At 56.9% G+C, this 10,215-nt stretch overlaps 1 protein-coding gene across 2 annotated transcripts; it reads right to left on the bottom strand.

The window, feature by feature from the left end:
* Positions 1-4,738: 4,738 nt before the first annotated feature.
* Positions 4,739-9,954, bottom strand: LOC113192825 (cytochrome P450 11B3, mitochondrial-like). 2 transcript variants are annotated; one of them, XM_077800933.1, is made up of 9 exons: positions 9,716-9,954; positions 9,192-9,350; positions 7,369-7,568; positions 7,045-7,248; positions 6,636-6,790; positions 5,871-6,037; positions 5,435-5,513; positions 5,155-5,343; positions 4,739-4,852 (listed from the first exon to the last, which is right to left on the bottom strand). In XM_077800933.1, exons 1-9 carry the CDS (start codon positions 9,952-9,954, stop codon positions 4,739-4,741), a joined length of 1,506 nt encoding a protein of 501 aa, XP_077657059.1. The 2 variants fall into 2 exon arrangements, with proteins under 2 accessions (XP_077657059.1, XP_077657060.1); XM_077800934.1 differs by lacking the exon at positions 5,155-5,343.
* Between the last annotated feature and the right edge of the window lie 261 nt (positions 9,955-10,215).

The following is a 10,215-nucleotide window of genomic DNA, read 5'->3' as shown; positions in this document are numbered from 1 at the left end:
GAGGGCCTGTGAGGAAGGCGGGAGGGGGGAGACTCCTGTGGTGGTGGATGCTGGGGGCGTGAAGTGGAGCAGGGAGCCGGCTTCTCGCTGACTGGCTGTGGGTCTCTTCACTTTCAGGTCCAAGCTTCTGCCCTATATGATGCTCCCCTTGTTCCTGCTCCTCTTTGTGGGGCTCCCACTTGTGGAATCCAATTTTACCAACGTGACCAAAGCTGTTCCAGCTACTTGTAAGTATCATCTCTTCTGAGACATGGAGGGCATATGGATTCTCCTAGAGTGGCCCGGGGTCCCAGGAGGACGTGGCAGGAATTTGGCCATCTGAGCTAGCTGTGGTGTGCATTGTCAGTGTTGTTGGGGAGAACTGAGGGCCAATTGGGCTGTGTTGGTGTGCAGGGGAGAGAAAGGCGGAAGGATGGCTTCCCTCAAAGAGCAGCTGACCAGGAGACCTGAGGGGGAGCTTGGAGGTGACCCTGCCCATTAGGGACAGCAAGAGAGGACAGCAGTGTCTAAGGAAATGCAGGAACATGCGGGCTTCTTAGGGGAGCGTCCAGACTTCCTTGGAGAGGTGGGCCCCTCTGCAGAGCTCTTGGTCCCCGCATGTCTTCCTGAGAAGAGGGAAAGCTCCTAGGTTGGCCTGGCTTCCCTCCTGGGAGCAGGTCTTGGCCAGACTGGGACTGCATTGAGACCAAGCTGTGTAGGCTCAGGCAAGTCTTTGGGAGAGAGGGCAGGGCCAGCTACTGCATGGGGGAAGATGAGATGGTAATGGGTGGAAGGATACGTTGGGGCAGAAGCCCAATGCCTGCTTTCCCTCCCTCAGGGACCTTCAACGTGCAGTGCCATGAATGTGTGGCTGAAAACACGTTTGCGTGCCCGAAGCTCAGGACGTGCTTATACGACCATAGACGCTGTATGACCGTAGCTGCACGTAAGTGCCCCTGTGCTCTTTTCCCACCTGTGGTCCACCGTCTGGCTTGAGTGGTTTGGGGAGTGGAGTCTGTATGGTTTTCTTTCTGCACCCTGACCTACTTCCTTCTCCTGGTATCGCCCCGCCCTGAGGACTTATTCCCAGGTCCTGCCAGGCCTCACGTAGGGCACTATGCACCAGCTTGTGCAGTCAGCTGTGGAGATGGGGAGCAGAGTCCACACCTGCCGTGTCTTCAATGGTAGGAATGTTGCTGGACCTACAGGTCTCTGGCTTGGGTCTCCCTGCTCCTGTATGTGGATACCTCAGTGTAGCCCGGTGGATGGTCATTTGAATTCTGGTCGTGTGCCGGGTGTGGGGCGGGGGGGGGGTGTTGTCCAGCTGTCCAAGTCCAAGCAGCAGAAGTGCTTCGACCCCTCAGGGCCACGCCTGTAACACTGTCACACACAGATGGTGTCAGGGCAAAGCTGCCCCCCCCACGTGCTCCTGCTTCTTCCTTGCAGGCCTCTAGTGCTGTGAGGCAGGTGTGTGTCTCCCCAGGGCATTACTGCGACGACCCATGTGGCCAGAGGCTCAGGGACCCAGAGGCAGGCAGTCTGTGGGGTTGTGACAGACAGCTGGAGGTCTCGTCTGGGCCCAGTTCAGGACCCTTCCCCTGGTTGCTGTCTTCCCCCATCTGAGTTGGTTTCTGCAGCTTCAGGTGCCTTTCTGTTTCCCGAGCTGGGTGTAAAGACCTCCAGACTGCCCCTTCTTCACTGGACCAAGTGCCCTCACACTGTGGTGATGTGCTGAGTTGGGACAGCAGGAGGCTGAGAATCTGCTTTTGTCACCGTGGTGGGCCACTGGTGGGGACCTTGTGGGTTATGTGTTGTCATTTCTCAACTATTGTTGCAAGTGAGACTGGCCGATGCTTTCTGAGGATCTGCATCCCGGTGTGGCTGCATTAGAGCTGGCAAAGGGAGAAACCTGAATGACATTTGTAGGGTGGAGTGAAGCAGAGACCAGTAGTCTGCGCAGGCATGGTGGCCTTCTACAGCACTTGACCTGGTTTGAGTCAACTTCCTGTTATTGTAGCCTCTACCTCACATAATCATAAGGACGCAGGTTTGTTTGGGCTCACAGGTTTATAGGTTTCAGTCCATGACTGGTTGAGCCTGGGGCTGAACCTCACGGAGCAGGTGGAGGACCAAAACTGCTCGCGTCATTGCCAGGAAGTTCATTGTGTGTATGCGCACACAAACACACACACACACAACATAAAACTAACCATCCACCACCACCACAACAACAATAAAACAAAAACCAGAAACCCAGGAGAAGGAGAGGCCTGGGGCCCCATTCCCCGTTAAGGGGCATGCCACGTCAACACAGGCCACGGTGTTAACGGCACAGAAGTCACTGGTTATACGTGGAGAATGGTTTCTGGTCTTCCTTACTTTCTAGAGCTCTAGAACACTTAGAAAAAAAAATGAGCAGAACATTTAATTTGTATACCTACATGCAAAGTACCAAGATGCCATTTGAAGGGTCCATGGCAGCCTGGCCATGGAGAGAAAAATGCCTTTAGAAGAATTTTCTTGTGGACCATTCAGATCCTCTCATGAAACTGAATATTCTCTCTTGGTCTCAAATTCTTGGCAACACAATGTTGGAACATTTGGGAATGTTGGAACATGTACAGTCCTGTCATGTTGAATGTGCTCTGTGTACAGTCAGAACATGTGAATGCAATAATTTCCAACACTTCTTCTTTTCATGTTTGAACTCTCATAAATTACTCATGTTCAAGAATTGTACTTTGAACTGCATGTTGTATATGAAGTAGATCAGCTGCCAAAAAGTCCACAACAACCCAGAGGATTAACAGCTTCAATTTATTCAATGTTGTAGCGGGATGACATGCAATTTTGGAGAACCTTCTAATGTGGAGAAGGAACCACTGGCGAGGAAATAATTGAGAAGGATCTACTAGAAGGGTCTGCATATTTGGGGGAACCAAAATTTTTCCTGAGCTTTGCTTCCATCATCGTCAGTAATACAGTGACTTGAGATGGCCTCTTGGAGGTCCATTCATCTTCCCCTGTTGCTCAGAATGCTGCTGTTCTCTCTTGGAGACGCTGATGTGTCAGGCCTCCCGTTGGCCCCTTCATGCCTTGTTGTAAGAGCAAAATAAAGGAAAATGTTGTTGGTTGGAAACGTGCCTGAATGCTGGTTTCCCTGCAAGTCCTCAGGTGCTACAGTGAGGCTGCTGCTCTTTTCTGCCTCCCTGCAAATTCAGGAATTCCTCTGTGGTTTCATCAGGTGAGCTGCTTTTGTTCCTCTAGGCACTTCTTATGCTCTGTAACTTTAGTGAGATGTTATCACACACCATGCAACCCACCAATTCTGTGTAGAATAGAGGAATGTTTTGTACATTCACAGATTCACCAGTCATCACCACAGTCCAGTTTGGAACACTTATGTGACCTCAAAAATAAACACTGAAGCTGGGTGCAGTGGCACTCACCTGTAATCCCAGTAATTCGGAAGGCTGAGGCAGGAGGATTGCAAGTTAAAAGCCAGCCTCAGCAACGAGAAGGCACTTTAACAACTCACTGAGACCCTGTCTCTAAATAAAATACAAAATAGGACTGGGGATGTGCCTCAGTGGTCGAGTGCTCCTGAGTTCAATCCCTGGTTTCTCCTCCCCCACCAAAAAATAAATAAACCCCAGACCCCATTACCCACCCAGGCCACCACTGCTGCCTGTTTTCTGTCTGTGGGTTTCCAATCCTGACATGTGCTAGGAATGGAGTTTATAACGTGTGACATTGGTCACCCACTTCTTGCAGTTAGCATGGTGTTTTCAGGGCTCACCCATGCAGATGTGCTAGTTCTTCACTTTTATGCCTGAGTCATGTCTCGCTGGATGAGTGCCACACGTATTTTGTGGATCCCTTCCTCAGCTGATGGACACTGGAGTTTCTGCACCTTTGTAACATTGCCATCAACAGCTACAGAAGCTCTCCTGTGACCTTGGGCCCTCTGGGTATAAGCCTAGGGTGAAGATGTAGGGTCTGCTAGGACCTCCACATGTGCTCCTGGAGGAGTAGCAAGGCAGTTTCTCAAAGTGGCTGTGCCACTGCTCCGTTCCGCCCACAGGGGAAGAGATATCTTGTTATCTCACTTTTGAATCCAGAAACTGACACTAGTGACATGTCCAGTTACATCCTGTTCAGACTCAGATTTCTATCCTCGCCAATGGGTATGTGCAGGGTTAAGTCACCATGGGGATATTGCACTAGGCACTACAGGGTGATGCTCCATGGTGATTGGTGTGCAGAGTTATCTCACTCATGAGCTGCTGCAGAATGGAGGCCAAAAATGAGGTCAACCTGGTCCCTCAGATGCTAGGTTCCTCCTCCTGTCTCTCAAACCAGGCACATACATTAAGGGGAGGGGGGTATAGGAGGACAGGGAAAATGGGGCTGCACAGGAAGCCAATGGGGGAGGCATTATCAGAGGCTGCTGGATGGCCAGGAGGAGCAGGAGCTGCTGCCAAGCGGGCTGCGGAACATGTCCCAGCAGACTGCTCCGTGAGGCTGGCGACAAAGCCTGGACTTGCCACCAAGATCCTCCTCAGTGCGTCCTGGCTTTGCTGCACAGCCCGGCAAGCCCTGTCCTGCCCTGGGTCTTGGGCCAGTCCACTGGGCCAGGGGCTGGCTGGACCGTGTTGGGGCCCAGGAAGCAGAGCCCTTGGGACAGAAGAGAGGTGGGCTGGGGTCAGGGCAGAGGGAGGCTGGTGGTGGGGCTGGCACCCTCAGTGCGCAGATGTGACTAGTTGACAGGCCAAAAAGTGAGGAGGAGACAGGAGGCGGGTCTCAAAACGAACTGGTACACCAGCTTCACATCCTCCTGGACTAGTGTCTCCACCTGGAAGGATTTCAGCACCTAGGACAGAGGCGGGACTTCCCTGTGGCCTGGGCAGCAGGCCCAGGTCCTACCCAGTCTCCTGCCCAGCTGCTCAGCGCAGCCACCACGCTGCAGGGAGCAGGAGCCAGCGAACCCAGGTTGGCGGGGTAGTGGGCACAGGACCCGCCCTCAGGGAAGACCCCGCCCCATCACGCACACACGCCAGTGGTGAGGGTTGGGGGCTGCTCACCCCGCTCCATGACCCGCTGGCCCCTCCTGGTTCCGCTCACCCCCACGCACCACTGATGCCCTTCTGCCGAGCCCCTCCCAGGCCCACTCACGTGGTGCAGCAGAAGCAGCATCTCCACCTCTGCCAAGCGCCGGCCCAGACACTGGCGCACCCCGAAGCCAAAGGCCAGATGGTGGAAGTGCAGTTGGCTGTCCAGCCAGCGTTGGGGGATGTAGCGCTCAGGATTAGGGAACAGCGCGGGGTTTCGGCCCATTGGGTACAGATGCATGTGGACCAAGGTCTGCGGACAGGGGCGCAGGGAGGTGTCAGCTGCCTAGCCAGGGGATGTGGGAAGGGGCCATCTGCTGGGGTGGCCTTCGGGGCTCACTCACCCCAGCTGGGATGTGGTAGTTCTGAAGCACCAGATCTGAGCTGGTGGTTCGCTCCAAAATGCTTCCTACTGGGTAGAGCCTGGGGGTAGGACACCAACAGGCAGGGCCTCAGGGGGACAGCTCCCTCCTCTTCCCTCTGTCTGCTGCCCACCCAGGACCCCCGAGGGTGCGGCAGCCCTGCTCACAGGATGTGCTTGCTTGCACCTGCTAGGCTCAGTGAGCCCCCAGCAGCCTGAGCAGCCAGGCCCAGGAGGACGTGGCCGGTCGTGCATGGGACTTGGGAGTGCAGTCCCAGAGGAGAGGGGCACCCCTCCCTTCAGGCAGAGCAGGAGGAGCTGAGGAGCTCTGGGTTCTGAGGCAAAGCTGCTCATGCCTGCCTCCCACCTCCAGGGAGCAGAGGGGCCAGGGCAGGTGGGGAGGGCCAGCCAGCACCTACCGCAAGGTCTCCTTGAGGGCAGCCCGCAGCAGGGGCAGCTCTGAGGGGGCCCTCTGGGGGTTTGCAGAGATGCTGGCCTCTGCTGCCAGGCTCTCCTGGCGCAGGGCCTCCTGCACATTGGGGTTCCGAGCCAGCTCAAAGAGCGTCATCACCAAGGGGAAGGCTGTCTGCGGGAGCCATGGGGGCAAGGCTCAGACCACGGCACTGGCCAGGCGCCCCAGCCCCAGGCACCCCTCCATGAGAACACCCTCCCCTGGAGGGGAAGGGCGTGCCCCGAGCAGCACAGAGCCCTGGCACCCCACAACTCAAGACACCCATGTCCCCCGACTCCTGTCCTGAGTCCTGAGGGATCGACCTCTCGGGGCCCAACCCAGGCCACCTCCTGCTGTCTCCTCAGGGTCCGATTGGCTCTCACACCCGGCTCCATGGCCCTGAGGGGTGACCGTCTCCAGGAGTCACAGGTGCTCTGCAGCCCTTGTCCGTCTGCTTGCAATGGCTGTCTGCCTGGCTGTGTTCAGACCCCTCTGACAAGCCTCACTGTCCCACCCTGAGCAGACCTTCAGATCCCGGCCAGGTCCTCCTCCTGGACCATTCCTGGTACCCCAAACATATCTGCAGCCCCAGTTTGAGATCTGAGGCTCCGAGTCTCCAGAATGGCTCCTTCCAAGGTACCTCTACAGTGTCCTGAGCCTCAGAAATGAATTAAGACATTTCTAGGGAGTCAGATGGACGTTACCACAATGTTGGGGTGAACTTAGGACTGACCGTGTCCACACTCCCTGCTGTGAGGTCCAGAACGTTGGCCTTGATGGCATCTAGTGACAAGTCCCCTTGGAAGATCAGGTCAGCCATAATGCCACTGTAGTCCTGAGGGAAGCTGCGTGCAAGTTCCTGATGCACCTTCTGGATGCAGTTGTTGACTGCGAGGAGAGGAGAGGCCTCAGGCCTTAGTGCTGGGAAGGTCGGCTTCACTATCAATCCACCCACCAACCCAGCGCCTCCTCTCCCTGCTCCTCAGTGTTGTCTTAAGCCTGGCCACACCACCAACTCTGCAAGGACCCCGAGGAAGGCGTGGCCCTTTTGTGTGGACTCCGTGTGGCTCTGGGTGGTGGTAAGAGGAAACCTGGATGACTGTCCTGCCCCGACCCACAGCCCTGCCTGGTCCAGCCCTTACCGTACTCAGAGATGTAGTCCCAGGCCTGAAAGTGTTCCTGCCACACCTGGGAGCTCATCCAGCGGGACAGGCTCTTGGGCAGGAACATGAGCTGAGCAGTGGACTGGAACATGGCCTCCAGCGCATGAATGAACTTCAGGCTGCCAGCGTTCTGGTGTGGGCCAAAGAGGCCCAGCCGCTCTCCAAAAAGAGCAAAGTTGCTGGCTGCAGAGAGGATGGCAGCCCTGAACAAGGGCAGGCCTGGGCCTCAGCTGCGTCCTGCAGTACTCCACCCACCCTGGCCACCTCAGAACCCTCGAGGCCAAAGCTCCCCCAGCCCCACACCTTCGATGGTATAGTGGAAGATGCTGGTCTGGGCATCCAGGGTCAGGCTGCCCCGGGAATTCTGCAGCACCTTCTTCTTCAGGGCCTCGGAGAAGTCTCTTGCCACCTCGTCCACCATGGGGATGAACTTCTGCACGGCCTTTCCTGACAACACGACTGGATTCAGCCGCAGCCGGTTGAATCTCCATTCAGCTCCATTCCTGTAGGGCAGGCAAGGGCTTGAGAGGCATCCCCAAGCATCCCACAGGTCCCCAACCTGTCTGCCATCTTCCTGGAACCCAAAGGGACTCGGTGGTTCCAAGAATGAAGGTGGGCCGGGGGCGAGGCAGCTGCATGTCCTGGCCTCACCTTATTCTCTCAGAGTGACCTTCCTGTGCTGGGCGATGGCCATGGAAGTCTGAAATGGGGATGAGGGCAGGTAGCCCTGGAGTGCTGGGAGGCCTGTGGGTAATTCCTGGGAGCTGCCAGGCACACCCTGCGTCCACGTGGGCCCTGCCTGGGTGGCCAGGCTTTCTGCCAGGGTGGGGGGTGACCTGAGGTCAAGTTTGCCTGCCTGGCCCACACCATGCCTCAGGTGGGAGAGGCCAGGCTGACTCCTGTCCTCCATGTCCTTCCCCATGGAGCTTGGAGAGTGGCACCTGCTTGCTCCCTGAAGTGTCCTTGTCTTCTGTAGTGCAGAGTCCAAACTGAATCTCCCACCACATCCACCCACCACATCCCAAGCACATGGGGCCCCGGGAGCTTCTGGTGCCAGTGGTGGCAGGGCTTTGCAGCCTGAGCCACAATCAGGCACACACGCCTTTCTCTTCCTAGGGCAGTGCCTCCCATTCCTGATGATGAGAAACATGGGTACATGCCACGCCAACGCCTGTGCCCACACAGACCTCAAACACATGTGTGAAGACACTCATGTCCAAGAGTATGCACAGTGCTGCATAGAACCCTAATGTGCACGTGCATGCACACACACACACACACACACACACACACAAGTTCACCACTTCCTTCAGGGGCACTGGCTCTCCTTTCCCCCAGACCCGCCCTTCACATCTGGCCTCTGCATCAGATGCCCTCCACGGAGGGCCCGGCCCAGGAGACTCACGTGCATATGCCCTGCTCTTCCCCAGAAAATCCACTTCCTGACACGGAGTGTGGGACTCTTCAGCCTGTGGTTCTTCTCAGCACTTCCTGCTCTTTATGGCAACCTCTTTGCAGCTGACCCACCCTGAGCACCATCTTCTCCCCGCTTCCCTGGGCCCAGTAAGGAGCCACCCCCTTGCTGCTGACCCACCTGGAAGCTCAGGGCCTTGCTGCTGAGCTAGAAGCTGCCTTGGACCTCCACCATGCACATCCCCAACCTCCTCCCCGTCACTGTCTCCCCAAAGTGAAGGCTGACTTGACCCAGGATGCAAGGGCCCCTTGGGTGGTGGGACAGCCCTGGTGGACTTCAGATTCTGGCCCATGCTGCCCACGGCTTTGGTCCTGGGATTTCACATCTCTGGGCTGGTTTTCTGACCCACAGGAAGGAGAGCCACCCAGCAGCAGGAGGGGACAGGGACCAAGGCCTAGGGCCGAGGGTGCTCCCTTCAGGGAGGGGCTCAGTGTTCCTTGTCTAGCCTGTGCAGACCCCATGTGCCTTTCTCCCCCACTGCCTGCTCCCCCGCCCAGGACATCCATCACAGGAACCCATCCATGCTTACTACTGACACTGTCCACCCACCCGCAGAGCCCAGGACATGTGTCCTGTGGTCTGCTGGTCTGGCCTCCTCTCCAGGCTGCCCAGTGTCAATTCCACTTCCCAACCCAACCCATTGGTGCCTCACAGCAAGAATACGCCCAGGGGCTTCTGTCCACGGTGCTCTCTGTAGACCATCCAGGGCTCCAGGGGCTGCCGCCAGGGCTGCAGGCTCTCCATCTGATGCAGCTTCTCAGCATCTTCAGGCAGCATCACAGATACTATCTGTGTTCTTCCCACTTCATACCTTGGAACGTGCACAAAGCCCTGCTGGATCCCACGTCCTTTCCTGATGCCCCTCTGGAGACCAGTCAGACCTCACCCTTCTCCTGGACTTGAGCCTGCCCCACAGGAAGTCCCCGAGCCTCTTGCCTGAGCCCTCTTCCCCTCTCAGCTTCCTCTGAGGCAAGCTTTCCTTGTGCACAGGAGGAGTCCTTGTCTCCACTGGCAAAGTCTCGGGACGGTAACCCACATGCCCCCTCGTGCCTTGTGGAGGACGAAGACCACCCATGTTCCTAGGGAGCAGGAGCACCGGGTACCTGGCGAGTGCCTGGCAGCCAGCAGAGAAGGAGGTGCTGGGCATCCTCAGTGAGGGGCTTGGCAGAGCTTTACCTGAAAATGGGTCCCAGCTCCTGGAAAGCCCGGTGCATCTGCAGGTGCAAGTTCTCCTGGCCCCGCTCCTTCCAGATCTGTAGCACCCTCAGCCACTTGTTGCCTGCACACTGGGGTATGGCTTCAAAGGGCAGCACTGCCTTGGCACCCAGAGCTGCACTGGTGCCCAGGGCTCTCACCTTGCACAGGCCCAGCCAGGACCCTGCCAGCCACACACCTTCCTTTGACCTGAAAGCCATTGTGATGCTCCCTCCACCCCCGTTCAGCCCAGTCCAGTCCTTTTTATCTCACCCAGGGGCCCTCTGTGGCCAAGGATCACGTCATGGAAAAATTGTTCCTGGACCTGCCTGAGAGATCTGGGGCACTCATAGCCGGGTCCCCAACCAAAGTTGGAGGCAGGAGATGGCCTGGTGCCTAGTCCCCATCTCTGCAAGGCTCATTGCAGGTGGAAGCTGACCCTGGTGCAGGGTCGCATGGGGGGCTGGAGCCGTGCACAGTGT

The sequence above is a fragment of the Urocitellus parryii genome, chromosome 7, assembly GCF_045843805.1.
Source record: "Urocitellus parryii isolate mUroPar1 chromosome 7, mUroPar1.hap1, whole genome shotgun sequence".
NCBI classification, from domain to species: Eukaryota; Metazoa; Chordata; class Mammalia; order Rodentia; family Sciuridae; genus Urocitellus; species Urocitellus parryii.
The sequence above is the reverse complement of the archived record's forward strand: the minus strand, read 5'-3'. Positions and strand labels throughout refer to the sequence as shown.

Excerpts from the sequence above, each read along its gene's own strand:
- LOC113192825 (XM_077800933.1), bottom strand. The coding sequence starts at position 9,954 with ATGGCTTTCAGGTCAAAGGAAGGTGTGTGGCTGGCAGGGTCCTGGCTG. Across the intron at positions 7,249-7,368 it reads CTTCCACTATACCATCGAAG|CCAGCAACTTTGCTCTTTTT; the intron begins GTGTGGGGCTGG and ends TCCTCTCTGCAG. Across the intron at positions 6,038-6,635 it reads CAGCAGGGAGTGTGGACACG|ACAGCCTTCCCCTTGGTGAT; the intron begins GTCAGTCCTAAG and ends TGGCTCCCGCAG.